Source organism: Mustela nivalis (assembly GCF_964662115.1).
Source record: "Mustela nivalis genome assembly, chromosome: 19".
NCBI lineage: Eukaryota > Metazoa > Chordata > Mammalia > Carnivora > Mustelidae > Mustela > Mustela nivalis.
This window is the reverse complement of record NC_139038.1, coordinates 31,831,389-31,858,720: the sequence shown is the minus strand read 5'-3', so window position 1 is coordinate 31,858,720 and position 27,332 is coordinate 31,831,389. Positions and strand designations below refer to the sequence as shown.

Sequence of the window (27,332 nt, the reverse complement as noted above, 5' to 3'; positions counted from 1 at the left end):
CATAGCTGGTTGTTTCTGGCTACTTCCATTTCCTTAGATCTTCCTCTACATGGCCAAAGGGAGTATCTCTGACTATGGTGACTGGTTCAGCAGTGGGTACTTGACTTAAGCTCATCCAATCAGATTCCTTCTCTGGGATTTCTAATTACAGCGAAAGGGGATAACTGTCTCTACCGACTTAAAGAGATGTGACAATGAAAATATGTTTATCCACACCTACATGATGCTCTTCCCCCATTTCACAGTGGGAAACAGTGAACCATAATAGACAGAAACACAAAAGAGAACAAGAGAGAGAGAGAGATCTGAAGACATCATCAGATCCTGGATCTAGATATGCCACATCACAGACACACCCCATCCATTCCAGCTGAATGGGCCGCTACATCCTTCTGGCTTTTTCTTTCATTATTGCTGAAGTCAATGAGAGCTGGTTTTCCGTGACGTAAAATCACAAAAGTCTCAATGAATACCAAGACTTTTATCCCCTAAATAGTTGCCCATTCAGCCCGCCTACCACTGAGTTCACCTCTTCCCAAAAGGCTCACCAAGCTTCCAGCCTACGTCCCATTCTGAGGACTCCCATCACTTCCTCGGCACCTCCCTTTCCACCTTTTATAGTTTTTCCCACACTCGTGCATGCAAGTGCGTGCGCACACACACACACACTGTCCTTTGCTGCAGGCTAAACTCCTGGGGAACAGAGAAACCATGTCTGAATTTTCACCGTGCGCCCACACCCTGAACACAGCGTCCAGCATATGGTAGGGAACCAGTGACCATTTGCTGAATGAACAGGACAGATTTTCATCTGGCCAGTGCTGGAGTCCTCAGCAGCGTGGAGAATGTCCCGTGGTGCTGGCTGACACCTCAGAACCATCCGTGACAGAGTTGACTATGTCCTGGTTTAAATAGCGGTCTAAAGGCTGCCCAGTCGCATTATGAAACTTGACAGCCCTGTGTAAATTCAGCAATAATAATGGCTCACGTCCTGCCACGGATTTCTGGTGTGGAAATGTGTCCCCCAGAAGACTCAGCTTTGCAATCCCAGCCACGGCCCTAATATCCATATCTCCGCCTACCCTCGCTAGGCCACTTCTTTGATGGAGATGAAAATTATGGATTTGCTTCCTAAAGAGCCGAGAACTGTTAGGCAACCTTTGGATTTCCTGCATAAATCACAGCCTTTCCTCCTATTTCCTTTCCAAAGAGTTCAGGGTTAAGTTTAGAACTACAGGGAAATAAATGTGAGGAGAGTAGAAGGAAGAGTAAAAGGACAAAAGAAGGAAGAGAAAAGCCAGGGCAAGGGAGAGCAAGACAGACAAGGCAGAGTAGAGAGAAGTGCGGAAAAAGGAGGAAGCCATGTCTTCTCACACTTGACGAACAACACAAAATGGGAGTGTGAAGCAGAATGGGGCCCTTCAGGAAAGCTGGAAAGTGCTATGTGGGAGGAGATCCTCGCCTCAATAGCCCGAGAGGGAGAGAGAGTGGCAAGATGGCGGGAGGCCAGAGTTGGCCGAGCAGCAAGCAGGAAGGGGAGCGGCGAGAGGAGGTCCCACGCTGTGGTTTGGCACCAGGCCCTCCCTGGTGACACTGGAAAAGTAGGTCAGTTTCGGAGCTGGCTGGGGGATGAATGGTCAGCCAGGAACAAGTGACGAGAAGTGAGGATGCTGAGTGAGAGATGGACTTCAGCACGGGGTGTGGAGAGAGGGGGCTTCCCGAGTTCGACAGGAACAACCAAAGCCAACTCTAGACAACACTGGCCAACGGACCTTTCCCCAAGGATGGAATTGTCATCTATCTGTAAAGTCCGAGGTGGGGGCCGCTCGTCACCTGGGGCTACTGCACACTTGAAATGTGAACAGTCTGACTAAGGAACTGAATTTTAAATCTTATTTCGTTCTAATTGATTTAGATTTAAATAGCCACATATGGCTAGCGGCTGCCATATTGGAAAGCTTAAATCAAGGGCAAGAAGCCATGCGGACCACATTCAAGAAGGAACTGATTGCCAAGAGGAACCAAAGGCCGTTTTCCTAAATGTCATCGGTGTAATTCAGGTGGTTCACAGACAGGTACATTTAGATGGCACAGGAGTGAACTTTTTATTTTTAGAATTGAATTTGCTTTATCTAATGTATATTTTAAAATGGAACTAGCATATCAAACCCATTGTTTCACAGATTTCCGTACCTAGGAAGAAACGACAGCGAAATTTTCTATCTCTAAAAAAGGAAATCAGTGTAAATAAAAAGAACTATGTGAAAAACACGGCAGAGGGGTTACAGAGATGACAAAAAGTAATGAACAGGGGCACCTGGGTGGCTCAGGGTCATGGTCCCGGAGTCCCGGGATCAGGCCCTGCATTGGGCTTCCTGCTCAGCAGAGAGCCTGCTTCTCCCCCTGCACTTCACCCCGTTCATGCTTTCTCTCTCTCTCTCTCGCTCTCCCTCTCAAATAAATAAATAAAATCTTTTTTTTTTTTTAAATAGAAATGAACATATTTCATGTAACTGGAACCATACAATATGTGCCCTTCTGTGTCGGACTTCTTTCACTGAGCATGTCTTCAAGGGTCATCTAGGTCGGGGCAGGTACGAGCATTTCATCCCTTTAGAGCTGAAATATCTTCCACTACATGAATATACTTTAGCTTATTCATTTATCTGCTGATAGACATTGGGGTTGCTTACACCTCTGGATTACTGTTAATAGTGCTGCTATAAATATTCATGTACCAGTTTTTGTTTGAATACTTGTCTTTAATTCTTTGGGGGATGTAACTAGAAGTGGAATTGTTTGGGGTAATGAAAAAGGCAGTAAGGGACGCCTGGGTGGCTCAGTTGGTTGGACGACTGCCTTCGGCTCGGGTCATGGTCCCGGAGTCCTGGGATCGAGTCCCACATCAGGCTTCCAGCTCCATGGGGAGTCTGCTTCGCTCTCTGACCTTCTCCTCACTCGTGCTCTCTCTCACTGTCTCTCTCTCAAATAAATAAATAAAATCTTAAAAAAAAAAAAGAAAAGAAAGAAAGAAAAAAAAAAGAAAAAGCCAGTAAAACTAGGTATCTTTGAAACCACTATCTGGAAATACATAGTGGCAACAGTTGTAGAACATTATCGAATGTACTTATTGCCAATGAATTGTATAGTTGGAAATAGTTATAATGGAAGATTTTCTTTCATCCGTATTTTGCCAAATTGCTTTTAAAAAAGCAATGAAGACAGTAAGTAGATGGCTGAATAGAGAATGAACTAATTTGAATGACACAACAAGGAGACTAAATTGGGATATGAGGTTTACCAGAGTTCTGAGTTACGTGGATTCAACATTCTACCCAAGACTCCCTTCTACCATACCTCTGATGGAAAGGTGCTCCTGGCCACCAGAAGGACAAGCAACAAAAGCAACTAAAAAACAAGTGGGACCCCATTGAACTAAAAAGATTTTGCATAGAGAAAAAAAATAAGTCCAAAAAATGAAGAGGGAGCCTACAGAATGGGAGAAAAGTCTTTGCAAGCCATGTATCAGAAGGGGGTTAATACCCAAAACATACAGGAAACTCACTCGACTCAAAAGCAAAAATACTAATACTCTTACTTAGAAATGGGAATAGTCATTTCTCCAAAGGAGACATACAAATGGCTAACAGGCTCAGGAAAATTTGCCAAACGTCCGTCATCCTCAGAGAAATGCAATCAAAGCCAAAAGATACCCCTCACACCTGTCAGAATGGCTGTCATCAAAAAGACAAGAGATGGGAGCTGGCAAGGAGACGGAGAAAAGGGAACCATGGCGCACTGTTGGCGGAAATGTAATTGGTACGACTATCCCACTTGTGAGTAGACGTCCAAAGGCAACAGAAAGAGAATCTCAAAGAGATCATGCACGCCCATGTTCATCCCAGCATTAATCACAACAGCCAAGACAGGGAAACAAGCTAAGTGTCCTTTCACAGATGAATGGATAAAGAACAGGGGAGACACACAACACAACTGTCATCCAGCCATGAAAAAGAACGAAGTCCTTCCATTTGCGACAACACAGATAATCTCTGATGGCATCATGCTAAGTGAAGGGAGTCAGACAAAGAAAAACACCATCAGCTCTCACGTAAATGTCAAATCTAGGAGAGAAAAAAAAAAAAAACCCACAATACAAACTTACAGACCCAGAGAACAGGATGATAGTTGCCAGAGGCAAGGGGGTGGAGGTAAGAGGTAGCAATATGGGTAAAGGAGGTCAAAGGTACAAGTTTCCAGGAATAAAACAAAAAAGTCCGGGGGCCATAATGCTGCGGCTTGGTGTGGCATGGTGACTACCATCCGCATAACACTTTATTGCATATCAGAAAGTTGCTAAGAGAATACATCTCCAAAGTTCTCATCACAAGAAAAAACAATCTGTAACTATGCATGGTAACAGATTAACTAGGCTAACTATGATGATCATTTCCATATATATATATATTGAATCATTACATTGAAATGAATACAATATGTTAATTATCCCTCGATTAAACATAAATACTCATGGGGGCGCTGTGAGTATTAAAAGAGCTGTGTACACAAAGCACTTTGTGTCCGGGGCGCCTGGGTGGCTCAGTGAGTTAAAACCTCTGCCTTGGGGGGCACCTGGGAGGCTCAGTGGGTTGAGCCTCTGCCTTCAGCTCGGGTCATGGTCTCAGGGTCCTGGGATCGAGCCCCGCATCGGGTTCTCTGCTCAGCGGGGAGCCTGCTTTCTCCTCTCTCTCTCTGCTTGCCTCTCTGCCTACTTGTGATCTCTGTCTGTCAAATACATAGATAAAATCTTTAAAAACAAAACAAAACAAAAAACCTCTGCCTTGGGCTCAGGTCATGATCTCAGGGTCCTGGGATCAAGCCCCGCATCGGGCTCTTTGCTCAGCGGGGAGCCTGCTTCCTCCTCTCTCTCTCTGCCTGCCTCTCTGCCGACCTGTGATCTCTGTCTGTCAAATAAATAAATAAAATCTTAAAAAAAATAAACAAACAAACAAACAAACAAAAACAACAAATCACTTCGTGACGATCAGGGAGTAGAGTAACCAAAGAGTAACGAGTAGTTACGCTGGCATCAATGGGCATGATGGAAGACGGAGTGGTCTGGGTCAAGGAACATTTCCTACTAATTCCATGTCTAAAGAGCAGTGAGAGCTGTCAGAGTGGACGGGAAGATTCTAAGGGAGAGGAATTAAAGGACCAATGTGGTCTCCACACAAAAGGGGTTTAAGGTTGTTTCATCTCAACTGAGGAACCCCGTCCCTCCACACGTTGTCCAACACCTGCCTGACGGACGTTGCTCTACCTGCCGAGAAGTTCCCAGTGTCTGGGTGCTCTCTCCCCAGTTCGGAACAGGGTCCTTTTCCCTGACAGCTCAAAGTGCTTAGCAAAGACATCCTTCCAGATTTATTTCCTTGGGAATGCAATTGACTGGCTCTAGGTTGCTGTTATCAGCGAAGAAATCTTATGACAAACCCTTAAGATGCCAAAGACGACTCTCCCATCGCCCCTTAGAAGCCTCTTCCGTGGAATCCTCGACCCGTTCCTCAGACAGGGATGCGTGCTTCCCATGCTTGGGGACATGGTGCTCCTTCCCACTCCAGAAACTCACTTGCCGATTCTTCTCCTTTTTGTCGAGACAGGATGTAAAATTTTCAGAACATTTTCAGAGTGAGACCCTATCCCAGGGACCTTTCGGATAAAGACCATAGGCATTCATTGCCATCAGCTACACAGTCGTGTATCCCTGGTCAAAGGAGTACCCGGGATGGCGTGCGCTCTGTTTCACTCTATGTAGGACCCATGAATAATAATGTTAAATTGAGGGTCCAAGCCGTGCTGGGCACAGTGCTGAGTGCTTCTCCTAAGTTATCCCATTTCATACTCCAACAGCTCCATAGCTAAGCTGCAAACACAATCAGTGGAGAGAGTGTTCACGTGTTTTGGAAATTGGGTCTCGGCTTCTGGAAAGGGGCTCTGTTCTATGCCTCATTTGCACTTCACTCATAAAAACACCCTTTGGTAAGAGCCATTTGATGTACAAGGTCCCTTTTTTTAGCTTTTGGCTTTAACTAAGAGGTCACGTTTTGCATTCTCTGACTCAATCCTCAAAGGCTCGCAGCCTGCTTAAAATGTAGAAGGCGGATCACACTGGTGTGGGCTTCAGGTTGGGGAAAACATCCTTCCCCCAACTCTGCTTTGGGAGGGATACTGTACTTCAACCACAGGGGTTCTTCCTACTTGTTGCTAATTTTCAGAAGAACAAAGAAAGAAATGAAGGAAGAAAAAAAAAAAAACACCCCGAACTCCATGATGTGCAGGCATTAGCATCGAGTGTGAGAAAACAATTTAGGACAGAGGCTCTTGAGAACCAATGATTTAAAGGGAGATAGAAAATCATTCTTGCTCAAGAAGGTGATGCGCTTGCGATATGAACATAAAATTGGAGACTCATCCTTCTTGTTGTAGCGGAGCCAAGAGTCAAAAATGCCCAGTCATCATTTAAAAAATGGCAAACCCTCCTATCTCTTTCTCTTTGACACAAACACCTAGAAAGGCAATAAAACTTTACAGAACTGTCAGTTTCCAACAAGCTGGCAGCCAAACCCAGCAGATGCACCAACAAGAACGGCAGACCTCACCAGCCTAGCAGGGGCACCATTTGGCAAAGGGACAGCCTGCCACCATATTGGCTTCTGTTTCAGACAACGAAATTGTCCAACGCCGTCTAATAGAGTTAACTCAACCAGCTGTGTGGCTGACAGGTCTGCACCTGCTTTCAATGTCAGATCTGGCTTCGGAACAGCACGGTTTATTCTCGTTCTTCTCACCATGGTAAAACACGGTACAAAACTGCCCGGTGCACAGATTCAGGAACGAGCTCAATGCCTCTGATGTGCTCTGGCGCAGAAGTGAGGTTGATCAGAGAGGCACAAACGGCCCCAGAGTGAAAGGTGCTGGGGACTAAGGGGCTTTCAGACCAAAGACGGAGGGAGAAGTCAGTGCCTTGAACTTGCTGTGGATGCCGTGTTAGTTCCCTCACCTGGCTATGACAGCAGCGGTCAGACCAGGCCCCCCCCCGCCCCCCCCACACACCGAGAGCAAGAGCCTAAATTGGAAGCTAAAGCTTCCCCCTTGCAAAGGCAGGGAGGCGGGAGCACAGCCAACAGCGACATTTCCCACATGCAGGGAGGTGCATATGTTTCCATTTATTTGCATCCTATTGACTATGCAGAATTCTTAATAAGGCAAGCGGAAGAAGCAGAAGCTGACAGCAAAATACAAGTCAAGAAAATAGGAATCAACCAGTTAAGGAACACATCAAAACCAGGAAGGCTGGAACAGAGGCTGGTTTCCCTAACAAGAGGAACCCCCTTTCTTAGGAAGCATGGCAGGGACCCATGCAACTGCCCAAACATTCTGATTCCAGTGGAAAATACACAGGAACGAGTTTTTCCATGATGGCAGCTTCACAGTCTGATTATTTATCAATTTTTTAAAAGATTTTATTTATTTATTTGACAGAGAGAGAGAGAGAGAGAGATCACAAGCGGGCAGAGAGGCAGTCAGAGGTGCGGGGGGAAAGCAGGGTCCCCGCTGAGCAGAGAGCCTGATGAGGGGCTCCATCCCTGGACCCTGAAATCATGACCCGAACTGAAGGCAGAGGCTCAACCCACTGAGCCACCCAGGCACCCCAAGGTAATTGCTTCTATGACTTGTTTCCATTTGCTTATGTGGAAAGAGCATAAAGCCATCCTGTTCCTAAAGTTTCTACCTTTTAAAAATAAATTATTCATTTATTTATTTGAGACAGAGAGAAAGTGAGAGAGCAGGACCGGAGGGGGTGGGAGCAGCAGAGGGAAAGGGAGAATCAGGCTCCCCACTTAGCAAGGAGCCACATGCGGGGCTCAATCCCAGAACCCTGAAATCATGACCTGAGCTGAAGGCAGATGCTTAACCTACTAAGCCACCCAGGCGCCCCTTCCCCCCCCCCTTTTTTTTTTGGTAACCAAGAGTAAGCCAAGAAATCCACAACCAGGAATATGTTCAGTACAACGAATTGGTGTGATGCCTATAAAACAAAAGCATGTCCTCAGGAGAAGCAATGTAAGTCACCACTAACTGTTGGGGTCTGTGGATTATCTCTGTGAGCCTCAACTTCTTCATCTGTTAAATGGACAAAATAACAGCACCTACTTCATGGCGGTGTTATGAGGCTTTGAGTTGGTTAATCAGTAGGAAGAACCTAGCATAGGGGGCCAGGCACTCGATAAATACCCATTGCTGTAGAGGTGATTCCATAGTTCCTCTTACTCATTGACATCTCTACGTCCCCTGGGTTGAGAGAGGTAGGACCACAGTCCACGTCCACCACTTTGCACCTTTTATCTCCCAGATTGAGAGGCAGAGTGTTGGGTCACTGTCTTCGTGTGATCTCGATGACAACCCGTCACCTCTGTGAACTTTATTGCCCTCACCTGCTACTTGGGAATGTCTAACGTGTGACTTATAGAACTGTTACAAGGAGAAAGGGACCTTTGTATTTGAATTGCACGCGCTCTAAGTAGTACTATTGTGACAGTTATTAACCGTGTCTATGCAGAAGCAGAATCAGGCGGAATGATGGTCCCATTAGTCATAGATCCTCCCACACAGCACAAAGTTTCAGGATGTGAAGCCTTGGGAAAAGCAGAAAGGAAAGTGACATTAAAGTGCCACCCAACTTCCCAGGGGGTCCAAGGGGTTGAGAGTGGGAGCTTTTCCTATACTCTGAATCTGCAGCCATTTGTAAATCTGGGCCCTCTTGTTCTTCCCGTATTTTCAGCACCTCCTGTTGGGAACAAAGGTGCTGGAGGAAACCATTCGGGGCTAAAAGGCACAACTTTAAGAACCACAGGGGTAATGTGACTTCCACTCAGTGGATTGACAGCGATATCTCGTGATCTCGTGGGGGGCTGGGAGCTAGCCCAAGAAGCAGCTTTGACTAGCAGTTGGCTCAAGTCAACAAGCATCATTCACCCCAACCTCTTCTTTTGCCATTTTCTCTTTTCCAACCCCTTTAAGGCAGGCTTCCCTCCCCCAGCACATCTCCTGTGGAAGCTCTTCAAACACCTCTTCCTGCTGTAACCGTGTGGGGTGGGGCTGGTCAGGGAATGGCTGAGAGGAATTATCTTCTGAGGAGTAAGTTCTTGATGTCATGAGGCAACAGTCTTTGCTCCATGGTTCCCTCGTGCCCTTCACTCAACAGTCCCTTCTGCGGAGGCAGTGTGGCCTCGTGGTCAAAATGACCCAGAACTGAGTCTACCATCCTCACATTTTTTTCTTCATTTCCTTATATGCACCAAAGTTTTTCCCAGCTCAGAGACTTTGCACACTCTGTTCCCTTTTCCTGGAATGACTTCCTCGGGCTTTGCTTATTTTACGTATTTATTTGAGAGAGAGAGAGAGCATAAGCAGGAAGGGCAGGGAGACAAGAAAGAATCTCAAGTAGACTCCATGCTGAGCACAGAGCCCAACAGGGGGCTCGATCTAATGAACCTGAGATCATGACCTGAGCTGAAACCAAGAGTCTGACACCCAACCGACTGAGCCACTCAGATGCCCCATGTGTTAACCTTTTTCACATAAATATCACTTTATAATTGCTTGGGGTCTTAGATTATGTACAGTATAGTAACATCTCACTCTCAGGGAGGACCCAAGTTCTTCTGGCATTTAACAAAGTCCTCTGGAAAGCTATGGTTCTGTGGTTCCGTGTAGACATTTATCATTTAAGAAGGAAGTTAACACCAACACTAATGCATTCGACTCCACAATTCCACCACTGCCTCCTCGTTTCCCCTCTAAGGACAGCCTCCTCCCTACTCTCTTAATGAGATGACTCTCCCCAATTTTTAATAATCTATTTTTCCTTCAAAAGCCCCAGGGAGTTAGAATAATGAAACACACTTAATTAAGCTATGCAGAACAATCCTGCCATCTAGGTGGCATTTTTCGTCCCACTTTTGTTGGTCGTTCCAAGGATTCTATTCTTATGCAAGAACATTCACATCATCACTGAACAAGCACAAGGCATCGAGCTAAATGCTTTTCATGCCTTACTGGATTCTCAGAGTCCCCACCATGAGTGGGGACCAGCACAATCTCCATTTTATGTATGACAAGATGTATTTAGTTATTTGTTCAAGGTCCCATAGCTAATATGTGGCTGAAAAAGTTGGGATCTGATTCCAAAGGCTGTGGATTTATACGCTGGAATCCCCAAAGGCTATAAACATATGCCAAGCATGAATCCTGTCCATCAAGGGGTTTTCTGTTTGCAATTATAGAGTCACTGTGTTTTGCGTAAAATAATCTTTCTAAAATTTTGATTTATAATAATCTGCTGTTGGTCAAATCGAGCTTTACCAAAGGCAACCACATTAATTTAAAGGGTATAATATATGGATTAATTAGCATAATACTAGAGATTAGCTGCCAAATCCACATATCCATCAAAATGATTTTGGTTCCAAATAGGAGGAAACAAACTTGAACCAACTTACACTAATAGGCAGTCTGGCGGTCAACATCTGAAAAGATCAGTGACAGGGTGGACTTCAGGTGCGGTGTCATCATGGCTCTGGTTATCCGTACTATACTTTTCTTAGTTGTCTTATGTGTGAATCACCTCTATCCTCAGCCTGATTTCTTTAACGGTGGGAAATGGCAGCAGAAATTCTAGGCTTGACATCTACACATTTCCCATATTATCAGATGGAAATGATATATGACCTATTAGACCACCTCAGATCTCATGCCTACTGGCGCAGAGAGATGGAGGGGGTATTTTTTTGTTGTTGTTGGCTGTGGCCAAATAGGGCCTGCCACCATAGGCTGCATAATGGGGGAGGAAAGGAATGGAATCTGGAGAAGCAATTGCCTTGTTTCAAAGCAAGAAAAGAAATGGCACCAGGAAAAGAAAAAATGAATGAGGCTCAGGGTTTGCCCCAGGGAAGCCTACTTCACTCTCCTGCTAAATCTCTCCAGCACCTTCCCGTAACACTTGAAAGAAAGCCCCACACCTTCACCATGGCCTCCAAGACTCTACAGCTTGGTCTACCTCTCCCAAGGCATGTTCTACTCATCCATCCTGCTTCTGCCACTTGGAACTTCCTGCTGTTTCTCAAACCAACCCTCCATCCAGAACATTCTTTCCCTAGATCTTCACATAGATTTCTTACTCGCTTCATTAGATATTGGCCAAAATGTCACCTTCCCAACCACTGTATCTAAAATAACCCCTTGGGAGGGGTGCCTGGGGGGCTCCCTCGGTTAAGGGTCTGCCTGCGTCTCAGGTTGTAATCCCGGGGTCCTGGGATCGAGCCCCACATCAGACTCGCTGCTCAGCGGGGAGCTTGCTTCTGCCTCTCCCACTCCCCCTGCTTGCGCTCTTTCTCTCTCTCTCTCTTAAATAAATTAAAAACATATAAAAATAAAATAACCGCTTTTGTGATGGGCTTTAAGGAGGGCACTTGGTATAATGAGCACTGGGTATTGTACGCAACTGAAGAATCCCTAAATTCGATCCCTGAATCTAATAATACACTCGATGTTAAGAAAATCGAATTTCAGTTAAAAATTTTTCAAAAATCAATATTGGAAAAGTAAATAAAAAAAGAAATACAATAATATAACCTCTTTCATTCTCCATCGCCTTACCCTACCCTATTTTTCGTCCTATCCCGTATCAACCGTAACTTGACATCATACGTGTCATCATTGATTTCTGGTCTCCCCAGCAGCACCGGAGCTCCCGGGGGAGCCCTTGCCTGCTGTGATCACGGCCGTCTGTGTCTCGTTCCTTCTACAGGGTTGGCCACACGGACGACTACGTGAGCGGAAACAAAGGCACGTGTGAATGAATGAACGGACAGAGGGCAGAATGAGGTGCAGGCAGGAGACGAATGTGGCTAACAGGTGCCAAGGGACTGCTTGTGTTCTGTTTGTTTTGTTTTTTATTTTCACCTAGTGGGCAGAAGACAAGCACGCTCTCCTAGGCCTGTGTTCAGAGCTCAGAGTCTATTTAAGAAAGGCTCTGTTTGGAAAGCGGAAGCTTCCTTCAACTCAAGCTCTGCAAGTGGTTTAGAGGCCGGCCCGATGGGTTCCTCCAGCAGGGTGGCCCCCTGCACAACTTAAAAGACATGCCGTGTGCTGAGTGTCAAATTGAATAGGGGCTTCCCTTTGCCCTTCAACCTTTTATTTCCTTTCTTCTGCTTTATCAGAATTATGGAGGCTCCCGTGCTAATGTGTCTTTGTTCAATTCTTTGCCTCCAGTAAATATCTACTGACACTCCTCAGAGATGCACCAAGTCTGAAGGGACTCCTTCTAGAACTAATTTAAAGGGAGCTGATGACTTGGCAATTAAGCCTTTGACTGTTCTCATAAAAATTCTCCCAGGAAAGGTCAACCTCTCCACTTTGTTCTCCACTCTCTTTTTTCTTGGCAACACTGATGCGATCTCTAGGTGAATGACAATAACAATAATTGATGTTGATGGTAAGAGTATTCACGTTTTCAGGAAGGTTTGGTGATTTATAAAATGAAATCCCATACAGTGATTGCATTCTTGTGACAAGTTAACTTGCAAGACACGCCAAGGACTCCTGCCCACAATGGGCAGATCTTCATTCCCGCTTTGCAGCACTGCCAAGACCCCCGAGGGCCTCCTGAAAACACACCTCGAATGTCGTTTCCCAGGGCTGCCAGAGGGTGCTCAAGTCAGAGAGGCAATCTTGGTCCTGTTTCCACCACTACGGAACCCTCGGAAAGTCATTTTTCTTTCTAAGATTATTTTTTTCTCATGCAAAAATGGGAATAACAGTACCATGGGTTTCAGGACGTTGTTGTGAGGATAAAATAAAGTAACGCTTGTAAATACCCTTAACACAGCATCACGATCAGAGCCAGTGCTGTGTTAGCAACTATCGTTACCCACTAACATACGCTTACATATGCTTAAAGTGCCCACGCCATGCTAGGTAGTGGTGAAGACAGATCAGAGGGATGAGGTCCTGGAGTTGGTTCATCTCCATCATCATCACCACCATCATCATCGCCATCACACTGTTATTAGAAGGAAATAGGCCTGGGGTACCTGGGTGGCTCAGTGGGTTAAGCCTCTGCCTTCGGCTCAGGTCATGATCTCAGGGTCCTGGGATCTAGCCCTGCATTGGGCTATCTGCTCAACGAGGAGCCTGCTTTCCTTTTTTTTCTGCCTGCCTCTCTGCCTACTGGTCTGCCATTTATTTGACAGATTTAGAGATACTGCAAAAAGCAGGAGCCCTGCCCCATCACCACCCAGAACACAAGTATTTTCTTCCAGCGTTAGAAGAACATCTACAACCTAATCCAAACTGATGGGCAAGAACTCCCCTTGGGTCATTCTCTAAGTTCCTGTCTTTGGGCAAAGTCACCGCGGGCACAAACAATTCAAACCCCCATCTGTAAGTTGAACAGAAAAGTAGGTTTATGACCCAGGGCTGCCTGGAATGACCAGTTAGTCCCTGATGACTGTATCCTAGGCACCCCCAGCCAGAATTTAAAAAGCCTGTTTTGCTTTGAGTAAATGCGAGTGAGAGATTAGAGGCCCCTCTCCAATCCTACAGGGCCTCCGGTCACGGAGAATCACACAGCAGTAGTTTTTTTAAATGTGATCTCACCAGAATGTCTGTCCAGCCACGAAAAAGCATACAGAGTGAGAGAGACCTACGATGTCCAGAGACCAAGCTGTACAGACCGGAGCATAATGATCCTTGGAGGCAAGATACCAAAACTTCCTGTTATCACTCATTCTAGTATCTACCAGCCTTAAGGTTCATCAAATTCTTATTTTGGTGATGACAATAAATGAGAATGATCACGATAAAGTTAATAAAGCAAAATACAAGTTACCTTGTGATACAGGAGAATGCTTAAAGAGGCCATGGATGTAGTAGGAATACGTAAGTGGTCCAGGTGGGGACTAAGAGGAAATGGACTGGCATTCCTGACAACACCTAGTTTACCATCTCTGGGGAGGAAGAAAGTTCCATTAAAAGATAGCAGTACAGGAGGGTTCTGAACTCACCTTTGCCCATATACGCCAAATCCAGAACTATACTAAAAGAAATCCAGAAACGAACTTCCTGATTCCTTCCTATATATCAAGTAAGCAAGAAAAGGCCCACATAAGAATGGCTCGGAAAGGCCGAGATGCTCTTGCCATAAACCCTACCCTCTACAAAGCAAAATACAGTCAGGGTGAGACTCACGACTCCCAGCTTCTCCCAGAGGAGGGAAGAAGGGTTTGGATCTCAACACCAAGAGCCCCATCCTCTAAGACTTTCAGATAGGAATGTGGAATTATCATCATGGGTTTTTTCATATTTTCTTCAACATTAGCTGAAAATGTATTTTTTGTAACATATTTCAATTTTTAAATGCTGGGAGTTATTCAACTTTTGCAAACAATAAAAATATCCTAGGGGTCAAACAAAATAGGAAAATACTACAACTTCAGGTCAATTTGCAACCACAGGAAGCAGTACAATGAGATTTAGATGCAAACAAAACTAGATTTGAATTCTAGCTTTATGTTCTATTAGCTGTGTGGCTTTTGTCAACTGCAGAATTTCTCTGGTCCCCAAGTTTCCTCTTCTGTAATGTGAGTTTTTATGATTTATAACTTGGCCTGCTGGTAGTCTCTCTGGTACCATTTTCCTCTTCCTTTTTTTTTTTTTTTAAGATTTTATTTATTTATTTAGCAGAGAGAGAGAGAAAGATCACAAGTAGGCAGAGAGGCAGGCAGAGAGAGAGGGGGAAGCAGGCTCCCTGCTGAGCAGAGAGCCCAGGACCCTGAGATCTCGACCTGAGCCTAAGGCAGAGGCTTATTAACCCACTGAGTCACCCAGGTGCCACCTTCTTTCTTGTTCTTAACAGAATTTATGTTGGTTGAAACTTCATGCTTCCTTCCAGACTCCATAGGCTTTGGCAGTAACTGACCCCATCCCCAGTTCTTAGAGTAGGTCTGGTTTGGCTTAATGCAATCCCATTTGCTTTTTCAGTGATAGGACTGGGAATCCAGAATTAAGCCAGTTGGTACATGGCATTTATAAAATGGCTGTTCTTGGCCCAAAGATGGGCACATGACCTAGTATGGCCATAAACAAAGAAGTCAGGTGTTGCTGACAGCCAGATTAAGGTCACAAAGGAATAATCTGATAACAAAGATTCTATAATTTCCAAAGAACAGAGTCAAGAGATCATAGGAAAAAGAGCCAGAACCTTGATCATACTGTATCTGAAGTCCACCCTGCTATGGAATTCCAATCAGATAATTCTATCATGTAACTGAATTTAACTGATTGTTATCTGCAGCAAAAATAGCCTAATTCATCTCTAAGGATTAAAGATAATGTATTTAAAGTGACTAGCACATAGGAGGCAGTTAATACATGACAGGTTGTATCATTAGAGTACTTTAAAATTCCCATCAGTCACATTTTAAAGTATATACGCGTCTACCACGTAACTTATGCAACTTGAAGTTTCTCTCCCCTCCCCAACACACACATAATGATGTACTTAATTTAATTGTTAAAAGTTCCTTTTACTAATAGTGATGGAAATAAAATGGAAGCGAGTCCATGTCTAAGGAGAACTGTTCTCCATCACACAGGAAATGGAGTGGTGTGTGCATTTATTCCTTGTCTTTGGACAGGACTTAACTGAATGAAACAAATCCTCAGGAACGGGCCATGGGTATTTGGAGAAGAGTCCACCAGGTATCAACAGATCAGCCAGTTTAGTCCCCAAACTATGGGCCCTGGAATATAACATGGCTGGCCTCCTGTGCCCGTGCCAAACCTAGTTAGCACCACAACCTAACAGTGACTCCTAGTGACTCGTCCATCCCTGGGATCCAGGACAGGTACTGAGGCAATAGGAGGCTGCATAAGGACTCAGTCACACCGGCAGGAAGGCAGCCTCTGCGGGGAAGCTGAGAAGCAAGGTTATAGAGGCAGACAAGAGGTGAAAAGGCCCACTCTGGCTGGCCAGCTCCCGCCTGGAAGAGATGACAAGGAGGGCGCCTATCCTACAGTACACACAAGAAGTTGCACAGATGTTCTTCCAGGACAGCAAACAAAAGACAGCCTGTAAATAAACTAGCCCTTCATGCTATGTCACTTGTACCTCCGTTGTGGTGGAAAGAATTTTTTTAACTTATTGTTTTGTGTGATATTGGATGTTTTCCAGATCACGTGAAGAAGGAAGCAAAAGCAGAGGTGGGTTCCCCCCCCTCCTCCTTCTGGAAGTGTCACCTCCTCACCTCTGCTCATCTAAAGCTTGGCTTGTCATCTGGGTTGTGGCTTCGGCCGAGCGTGGTGCTGGTTTCCTAGGACTCCAAGACTAGGACTCCTAGGACTTCCTCGCTGCTCTCATGACAGGCCTGTGATAAGTTTTATCATGTGGTAAGTTTTACTTTCTCCATGTGTTGATTAAAACTGCTGGTAGGATTATTTAAGTCTCCTCGGGAGCAGTAAATCCAGGTATATTAGCAACGGCCAGAGATGACAGATGTTTGCCAGGCCCACTGTAGCTGCCACGATGTCTAGCATACAGCAGACACTGTACAGACACCCACCAAACTCCGTAACAGAAGCGGGGGAAAGACAGTCTCCATGGGGGAAAAAAAAAAGGCAGCTGAAGTTTCCAGCCCAACTCTTTCTCCCCAGGATTCTCCGTTCCCTCGGAGGTTATTTGCCAATGACTGTGACGTCCCACATGGTCTGAGTCCAGTCCCTCTTCTGATGTTTTATACCCCTCCCCCTGCTCGGTGACGTTACTCAATCCCGGGGCTTTAACCACCACTAATAAGCTCCCGCCCCGTGCACTGTGTTTTGCAGTCTGCACTCAGACTCTCCTCTTCAACTGCCTACTTGAGATTTCCATTTAGATGTGCTCCCCTGAGCATGTTCAAGGCTAGATGTTCTTCCTGACCTCCTCCTCCTCCCCAAATTTGCTTCTTCTCCAGTTTTGTGAAAGGCACCGCCATCTATTCGGCTGTACAAGTGAAACATTATTGGTTATTTCATCTCTTTTCACACTTCATATTCATCGGTTGGGTCTCGTTCATTTTACTCCAAAACATGCATTAAGCCCAGCCACGTTTCTCTGAACACACAGCCGCTACTCCAGTCCAAGCTACCACCTGCTCTCTCCTGGACTGTGCCACGGTCCCCTAACTGGCCTCCTAACACATTAAGAGCCTCTGTCCCCAGTATACTCTCTGTCAGCAGGCACCAGAGTAATGAACTCGGTGTTTTTCTTTGCTTCATCTTTTCACAGAAGGGAGTTGCAGCAAATTATTACTGGATGTCACCAAATTAACAAGTTTCAAAATAAAAACTCTCCTAGTGTTCAACCCACGACACATCTTTTTGTGAGGCATGCCAGTCCCTAAATCAAAACACTCGCATCTGGACTGAGGCAAATGTGAACAACGGGCGTGTTTCCTGCGTGACCTCAAAACAACCCAAGCCACCTTCCCCTCAAGGTAGAGGCAGGGCCAATTTCTGGTCCCTTCAGGTTGCCAGCATCGGGTTTCCACCATTTGTCGAGCTAGTCACTGGGTGCCAGTTGGAAATGATTGACTTGCATGGCAGGGTTGGCATACGGTCCTTTTGACTCCCGGCCAACAAAGAGACGTCTGTGTTCCAGGAGGGAGGCCACAGACGGAGATGAGGCTGAAGAGAGGCTGTTCACTTAGCTGTCAGGCTGGACGCCTGGGGAGCACCATCCACCTCTCACGGGTCCACCAAGACACAGTGGGGGGCTCATCAAGCTGTGTCTCTGGCCCAGGGAAGGAAGACAATTAACATCTGTGGGTGCCAACTATAACCTAGATGTTCGGTTGAGAATATCACATGCATTTGAATGTCACCACGGTTCCCTAGGGATGCAACAATCTGTCTGCAGTCAAGGAAGCAGGGGCTCCATGAAGTTAAGGAACTTGCCATTGATAACCCGGACGTGAGGGTGTGAACAAGGGACCATGCAAAGCCATGTTTCACAAAGTCACACGGCCTTCTGGAACGTGCTTTGGGCCCTCCATATGGCACAGGCCCCTGGATCTTATCCTATCTCACTTCGACACGTCTCTTTTCCGGATTTACTTTGAAGGTCAGCCTTTCCCCATACCGTTGCCAAGCGGAGTCCCAGATTGAGAGCACAAGCCACAGGATGCCTTGGTCTCCTGGGCGCCTGATGCCACTGCCAGAAATGTTTGTTGAGCCTCCGGTGATCCCACAGATAAATATTTGCAAAGAGTTATCTCATTCACCCAGGGAAGCTTTAACTCTGGTCAAGCTCTGAGATTTAACTGAGCGGGCTCTTTTCCTGGCATTAAAAAAAGAAACCCACAGTGATAATTCTGACTATCAAATAAAACCACGCCAACCCGGGTTAGTGCAGTCTCTTAATGGGTCATTAAGCCAGGAACTTTTCCATGATTGTTTGAGAAATGAAGGTAGGAGAAAAATATCAAAGATGTATACGTGCATGTCAATTAAACTGACACACACATATATATCTTCCTTCAATTTCCTTTCCTGTCAGGGCAATCATTTACTGTGTTGTTGTTTCTCGATGTAGAAGCCTCACTTCATAAATCAAGAAGTTAATATAAAATACATAAGGGGTCAAGCCAGATAACATCAATTAAAGCCAAATAACTTCTCTTCAATCCAAATCCGTAACTCTCCTGGGAGAAGATATTCTTTCCCCACTCATCTGTGTTATATACATGTCCTTGAGCCCCTGCCTTCCAATGCACTCACCTCTCCACGTCCTGGCCCCTTCACCAAAATGGGAGCCACAGGACACATGTCATCACTCCACCGTTAGAAAAATAAGAGAGAAGTCTATTTCTTCCTCCCCTGCCTGTGAACAGCCTGCAGTGTAACAAGTATATATACATCAAAGAAATAATCATCATGACCATCACCATAGAGATGACAATAGTGACATGACTGTTTTTTGTGAAATGTCTATTACACGTTGGGCACAGTGATGCTCTGCATATGATTTCACTTAATTCTGGTACAATGAGACAACCACAACACACACACACACACCACTCACAACACACATGTAATGTTCCGTGCCCTATAGAACTGTAGGCCTAAAATGTGACAGGAACTTCTCCTGGGTCTACAAGCTCAAACCCAGACACAGCAAGATATGACCGAGAATGACCAGAGCTACAGCACTGGGGGAAGAAATAAAAGCTACCAGGAAGAAGTGTGGGACGTATTAGTAGAGCATTGAGTCGTCCCAATTCTAGTGCTCTTCTTCTTAGGGGTTCTGCTTCCCCAAGAGGACCTCCCCTTTCCTCCTGTACCTCCACCTTGTGCGAGGAGCCTCTACTATGGAACGGTCGGTCCCCTGACCTGCACGTCTCAAAGACAGCAAGACACGTGGCAACACTGACTCCCCCCGTATTCCTACGGGACTTTCCCTGCTCTGCCATCTTTGAAGAGCTGGCATCTAGCTTACACAGGTACTAAATACCTTTCTAGGGAATGAACGACTGACAATGTTGTGGACTATGGCGTGCGGATACATCAGTCTCACTCACAATTTTATATTTGCAAGTTCTGCCTTAGGAGTAAGGGTTTATAAACTCCTTTCCACATGCCAGGCTCTGGGGTAAGACACATACACTTTTCTGGTCCCCATGTTGTATCTCAGGAGGCAGACTTGGAGGAATTAAGGGGCTTGTCCAAAGCTTTGGATCTAGAAGAGTTCTGAGCCAGGACTCAAACCCAGGCAGACCAGCTTCAGTGCCAGATTCTTTACGCTGAGGCTACACTGCCTCCCAAAGGGCCCTGTCCACCAGCGTCCTGGAGGGACGCTTGGGACAGGACTGAACAGAACAGCCTCTATTCTAGATATTGACCTACGTCACCGTTCCAGGAGTTAACAGCAATACACCTGACACTCACGGAAGGGACAGATGTTTAATAATTTCAGAGCAGCAAGAAGGAGGTTACATAACACGGCTGAGCTATTTTTGAACTTTATAAAATGCTGACTGCTCTTTTTCAAAGTGCCTTCTGTAAAACCAGGAATATTAAACATAAAGAACATTACCCCCTTGTCCCCACCTTTTTTCTCCCCTGAAATCCCAGGGACAGAAACAGGCCCACGTCATCCTCAGCAAGCTGGCTCACCTACCATGTCCCGCATCGCAGGCAGGAAGTCATGGTTACGGCATCCTGTGTGCACAAGCTCTGGGTGGTCTCTGAAGACCACAGAAGGACATGTGTCACTGCTTCCAAGATGGCGCACTCAACCAGTCCAAGCCAGACCCCGGATCCCCGCAGCAATGTACCAGGATACCCATCATGTGAATTCATCTGAGCTTCTTCTGAAACTACGTATATCCTCCTTTCCACAAAGTGGGAGTAATGAGCACTACACCTGGAGACCGCATGGCTTGGCAGAAGCTGGAAATCGAGAGTCCTGGGCTTCCGCTGAACGATCTCATGGATCCAATAATGAAGACCCCTTACCATCGACCACACAAATGTCCATCGTGGGGGTGACGATCAAACAAACAGGACAACACTTACACAATCGAGCACAGAAGCCCAAGCACGATGAATATGCGAGAAGGCCAAGTGTCCTCCGAAATCTATCCTGAACCCCAAGGTTGAAGCCAAGGCAATTTGAACATATCGGACATCATTTATGGGCATTAAAATGAACTGTGCATTGGATCTAAGGTGTCACAGACATCTAGATGAGAAGTACAAGACACACACACACACAGATCTGGTCCCTACCAAATTCCCGCCAGTGTTCTTTCCTCCTGAGAAGAAGGGAAGAAAGTGGAACTCGGGAGAGATATAATCAGGACTGTTACCTCATCAGGAATGTTTTCTTTCTTTTAAAATTTTGAAACAAAGGTGACACATTCACCTCTGTTCTCTGTGATCAGTGTTGGGGTGGGTGTTTTATCATACTCTGTACTATTCTTTTTTATTTTTTTCTTCCCCTAGTATTTTTTTTTTAAGAGTCCCTGTTCCCAGAGTATGCCACGAGACAGATTTCCTCCTTCTTCATTCTTTGAGAAATTCTATCTTCATTCCTGTCCGTGCCCCAGGGGCCAGCACAGGGTCCACTGGCTGGAAGGAACGACGGATAGAGAGAGAGAGCACGGTCCTTAATGCTGTTCTGAAAAATGGCCAATTGGGGCTTTCTCCGGTTCCCGGTCCCTTCCTTGCCTGGCAAGCATCTCCTCTTCCCCTGGGGGTGTTCAAGAAACACTGGAACAGTGGGCAAGTGTGGTAAGGAGCCACTGTTGGTGCCACGGTCTCGCCTCACACACGGGGTGAGCGCCAGCAGCGCCCCCCGGAAGGAGGGACGGTTCATGAAACACCAGGCAGTGGATGACGGGTCACCCCACCTGATGCCCCGCTACTCTAGGGCTGAAACACCGTCCACGAAATTGCTGCCTTCAGAGCATAACTCCTAGAAATAGCTTGACAGCATTTCACAGCAGAATTTTTTTTTTCCTTAAAGAGTGGAATTCAGGGTGGTCACTGGAAGGAGCGCGGCATGTCTGAACAATCATCCTTCTCAAATTCCTCTTCCTGTATACATTATATCTCAATTGCTGCAAAATTGAGTTGTGTTTTCATCAAAATTATACATTTGTGACTGTTCCAGCTGTAGGGCACTTCTTATGGGAAGGAAGCATTCATTAGCCCAGCCCTTGTCACTGGGCTGACAGCAATCCTGCCTCCCTAAGAGGCTTCCATGCTTCATACTGATGCATCAGAGTTGCTTCCTGATACTTAGACAATTATTTTAAGACGCTGGAAGTGGCAGTGTAGAAAGAGGATCCCTAAGGAGGGAATGAGGAGAGAGGAAGGGAACACTGCAAAGGACCACGATTTCTTAACTCAAGAGTTCATTTTGCAGGTGTACACCGATTTTAAAGACCCATCATCCTTCTAGCCCATAAACACACACACAGACGCACGCGCTCGACATGTCTCCAGACTCCGCTCAGAGATAATCCCTGAACTGTAGCAGATTCAAAGTCCTAAAATCTTCCAGAGACATTGGGGAGTGACGTATTATTCTGCTGATAATAACCCAACCGCACCGGCTGACTCCTAAGTTCTGATGACCAAAACCCACTTCTCTGGTCATTCTGACGGTCAGTCGGTCACCACCGGGTGCCAGGCCCTGAGCTACACAATACTCTCCCAGTCATCACCTTATTTAATAGTGAGCTCAATCCACAGAACGCTGGTTCTCAGGGCACAATCCGCAGACCAGCAATCCCAACATCACCCAGGAGCCCTGCTGGGATTCCAAATTCTGGGAGCCCTCCCCAGGGCTCCTGGATTACAGACTCTTGAGTGTGAAATCCAGCCACCTGTGGTTTAACAAATCACCCTCCAGGTGATCCCGACGTGTGCTCAAGTTCGTGGCGCGCCGCCTAGAGGCAGTAGTGCTATTATCATCCCTTTACAATGAACCCGGAGGCCTAGAAAGGCAAGGTGACCGGCCAAGGCACACCGGAAGTGGACAAGATTCAAACCCTGACAAATCTACCCCGAGAGCCCCGTGCCCTCCTCGCAGAGCTGTGCTGCTTGTCATCTGAGGAAATGAAAGCATGCGCATTCAATCATCGAACATCAGGCAAAAGCATGCAAAGTGGGGGTGCAGGAGGGATCATTTTAATTGTCAACAGTTGTGCCATAACCATGGGCACGAAGACCAATGACACTTTGCAGCAACATGAAACTGAAATGCCCACCAAGACGGGCGGAGTTAACTACATTAGGATACGTCCATAGGATGCAACACACTGCCGTCTTCGAAGCGTTATTTGCCAAGATTTCCAATGATCCACAAAGACAGGACAGAAGAAGGGAAGACATTGAGACACACAGTCCAACAGAGGATGGAAGGCCCAGCGTGGGCAGTTTTCCCAAAGTGTAACACGCTGGTGAGGATGTGGGAAGTCGAGTGACTTGTGTGAATACAGATTGGGACAGTTCCTTGGCAAGACAGTCTGCCAACAAGTACTTCAATGTTTACATGCATATGTTCTGTGACCCCCAACTTGAGCTGCCTAGAACCCAGCCTGGAGACCTGTGGGATGACCATCACTGTCACTTCGTTTCTCAAGGGGAACAAAATCTGAGACAATTTAGATTTTCTATCATTATGGAGACTGGGTAAATAAATCACGGTATCTCCCTGTTGAGAAATGCAACATGAAGGTTGCAAAGAACACGCCCTCCCCCTCCCCACATCTACACGTATTTATTACCTACATACCTTCATGTATGCATATCTGTGCATATGCACGTACACACACATACATCTATGTACACCCATCCATTGATGTGTATGTATGTGCATATAAAATCCATCTCGAGAGGCGCCTGGGTGGGTCAGTGGGTTAAGCTTCTGCCTTCAACCCAGGTCATGATCTCAGGGTCCTGGGATCGAGCCCCACATCGGGCTCTCCGCTCAGCAGGGAGTCTGCTTCCCCCCCACCCCCCGCCTGCTGCTCTGCCTACTTGTGATCTCTTTCCCTCTGTCAAATAAATAAAATCTTTTTAAAAAAATCCATCTCTATGTATGCATACACACACAGGCACACTTGAGCTGTAGCTACAGACAGAATATGGAGAGAGAGACACACACACAGATGGGTACAGACACAGGTCTCGGTTTCCAAGGTCTACTGTAGAGCTAAAAAAAATATAAAGTTGCAGAAAACAAAGTGGGATGTAAGTTATAAACAGAAGAGGAGTCGGGGGGGAAGAGAGGAGGGGAGAGCCAATCGGAGGGAATCCCATAAGCTCACACGCGGCATTCGCTCTTTGCAGGGCAGGTTTTCAGCAGGGAGTATATGTATGTACTGCTCTGAGTTTTCAAACAAACAAACAGGCACAGAAACAAACAAAACTCCGGTCCCGTTTCGGGGGACAAGCAAAGATGGCCTGCTTACTGGTGCAGAGTGTGCGGCGGGGTGTCCAGCTTCTCCGCCTGCCCGTAGCAGCTGGCCTTGGCCTCGGGGATGTAGGAGAACTTCTCCAGCATGGAGTACGCGGCCGTGGTGAGGATGCCCAGGCCGTCCCTCACCCGCGCCTCCAGGCTGTAGTCCCAGTCGTCGTAGGAGACCGAAATGAGGCCTGACGGGAACTCCTTCGGGATGAGCTCTGTGTTCCCAGAAACCAAGCTGGGGACGATCCAGAAGAAATCATATCCAGTGAGGCCCAGGGAGCGGGCCTCACTCAGGATGAGGACAGCCTCGTCTTTGGAACAGTAGAGCAGGATGACGGAGGAGTGAATCTTCTTCAGCTGGACCTGGGTCTTGGCATCCTCAAAGGAAGTGTCCAAGGTGATCACGTTCTGCATGTCCCAGCCCACAAAGCTGTTGTCCACGGTGGTCTTGATGAAGCTAATGAATTCCCTGTACCCGGGGAAGATGGTGGTCACCAGGGAGAAGACGTGCCAGTCGTAATCCTGCATGATCTTCAGCATGACCGTGGCTTGTTGCTGGATGGATGCTCCGAACTGGAAGAAGGTTGACGTTGGGTCCTGCCAACAGGTGTAAAAAAAAAAAAAAAAAATCAAAACAGAGGATGAGGCAGAAGGTGGTTTATATGCAACCATCTGTCTTTATAGACTTAAAAAAACGCCTTTTTAGAAGGGAGGGCAAAACCATCACACACCTATGTGTTCGCAAACATCCCTGAGCACCTACTATAGGCCACACTAGGGAACAGACACTAGAAAGAGAGGAGAGAGACCCTGAACCAGGAGCCTGCAGCCTGACACATGAAGGGCGCCTGTCGTTTTTGCTGCTGGCTAATCCTGTTTCCTCTCTACCCTCTGGGGCCCCTGTGGTTTCAACACAATGAACTCTATCTGGTCCCAGGCTGAGAACTGGAAAATGAAGCCAAAAGAGGCAACATCAAAACACCGAGACACAGTCCTGATGATGTGCTTGGAGCACCTGGAGTCTGCCATGCCTGAAGCCCCTGACTCTGGACCTGTTGGTCATAAGCCAACATAAGGCGTGGCTGCTTGAGCTAGTCCAAGTGGGATTTGTCGCTTGGATTCTACACTCCTGGGTACTATAAAGTATAATACATGCTCACTGGACATTCTACCTAAATGTCTCTCTGGATCAACCAGTACTTGTTGACCCCCTGACTATGCAGCGGTACCATTTTAGAACATGGGGAAATGATACGGAAGACAGACACAGGCATGGTCTCTACCTTCACAGATCTGGTGGGAATTTGGGGAAGAGCAATTTCCTGGGACTAGAGGCTGAGAGAAGCATAAGAGGATGCCAAGGGAGCATCCGGGTGAGGAAGAAGGGGAACAGCGGGGCACGATACTCAGAGGCCCTACAGATACATCTCGAGTATTCTAGAAGCCAGAGGTAAACTCATTATTGCTCATGAAGCAGGGGGATGAGAGAGGACGGTGAAGAAGTTGGCAGGAACCCCACCATGGGAGGCCTCAGACTTTATTCAAGCATAAGGGGGAGCTGCTCAATGTTCTGACTCTGGAAAGGCACGTGGCAACTTTTGTTGGGTTAAAGGGCCTCTGATAGCTCTAACATCTCCCTAAGTCACGATCTGATCGTGAGGACAGAGTTCCATTTGGAAAAGGCAGGCAGTGCCTACAGTGGGACAACTTATAAACTACCTTCACACCCCGTAACTCCTCAAATCCCCATGATGATTCTGTGGAGGTGGTGGTGTTGGCAGGGTGGGGGTCATGAGGCTCGAAACGACCTTGGGACCTGGTTCTGTGACCAGCCCTCTTTCCAGAGCACAGCCACAACTTTCTTGGGATCAACTGAAGATCTGCAGATAGCAGGTGCTTAGACCAGGCTGCTGACTGATGGGCAAGGTGCGCAAAAAGCCAGCTAAATGGAAGGTGTGCCTCTGTGTTGGAACAAAACACAATGTGACAAGTGCTGAGATATGGTTTTCTGTCCCCGGAAACTAAAAGAATTCTCAAGGGGTCCTTACTATAGTGCAGCCGTGCTTTCGTTTTGCATTCTGAGCTATGGGATTACATTCCCATAGTCTAGAATCCAAGTTACGGGATATGCATTCACCTCAATAGTAGGAATATGGGGGTTCCGTGTGTGTGTGTGTGTGTGTGTGTCTATATTTGTGTCTATATTAAGAGTGGACAGTTCCCTTTGTCTTTCAAAAAAATACTTTGTAGCCGTGCATGTCAACCCTTTTAAGAAGTCTGCCAAGTTTTCCCTGGGGTGCTCACTGAATAGAAAGTTTTATCTGAATGGGCCAAAAGCCACAGTTGTTCAAAATACTTCCATTTTCTGAAATGCATGGGTTTGGGGGATAATTCAAGTGCAGCTCGGCTTGAAGGCAGAGAGGGGGAAAAAAAACCAAAACCAAAACAAAAAAACAAGAATAAATGCCTCTGGGCTCCTTCCAACAATACGGCTTTATGAATTTTACCTAATTAAATCAATTAAAGTGGGTAACAGATTTAAAGACTTTGGATAATTATCTTTTTCCCTATAGTAGCTTTTGGAGAAATCCAATATTCTTGGATTGATTAATCATTTTAAATCATGCCTCAACAAGACCATGAACGGCTCAAGGGCAGAGATCTTGCTGTCCTCATGTCTCTGTCCCTAGAACCTGGCAGAAGGCTGGGCACATGACACATCAGGAAATGCAGGATGAGGGAACGTGTGAGTAAATCAATGTGTGAATGAAGTGTAAGAGGAATGTCCTTGATTTAAACACAAAGCAAAACAGAAGAATTTGGTTTATGGCTCTTGAATGTCATGTCCAAAAAAATTAAATCTTTCAACATCACCAACCTACCAGTCCGCCACCCAATCTCTGAAACATACAGAGTGACCTTTTCTGATCAGAAAAGGAATACAAAAGTCCTCCAAGCCTCTAAAGCTGCCCATAGAACCTTGTTCGATACCAAAAACCACAATAACCTAAAGACCCCACCAAGAGATGAAGGCAGAGAAGTCAAGTCTCAAGGCAGTTACGTCTACCACTGTGACACACTGCCGGGTGCTTCTGGGGATGGCACTGAGAAGCTCCAAACTTAATTACCAAGGAAGTGTAATAATTCCCACGGAGCAAAGATGGTTCCAAGGAAGCTGCTGGCCAGAGTCACATCGGGACTACAAAAGGCAAAGGGATCAGCATCTTCTTGCACTGAGCACACGAGGCATGGAGAAAGA

At 46.3% G+C, this 27,332-nt stretch overlaps 1 protein-coding gene across 2 annotated transcripts in view; it reads right to left on the bottom strand.

The window, feature by feature from the left end:
- The window catches only part of GRIN2A (glutamate ionotropic receptor NMDA type subunit 2A), a 373,499-nt gene that overhangs the window by 129,344 nt on the left and 216,823 nt on the right, over nucleotides 1-27,332 (bottom strand). For both annotated transcript variants that reach the window (XM_082714121.1, XM_082714122.1), the window contains exon 4: nucleotides 24,078-24,670. In XM_082714121.1, the coding sequence (XP_082570247.1) occupies nucleotides 24,078-24,670 (593 nt within the window). The remainder of the gene's footprint in view (nucleotides 1-24,077; nucleotides 24,671-27,332) is intronic.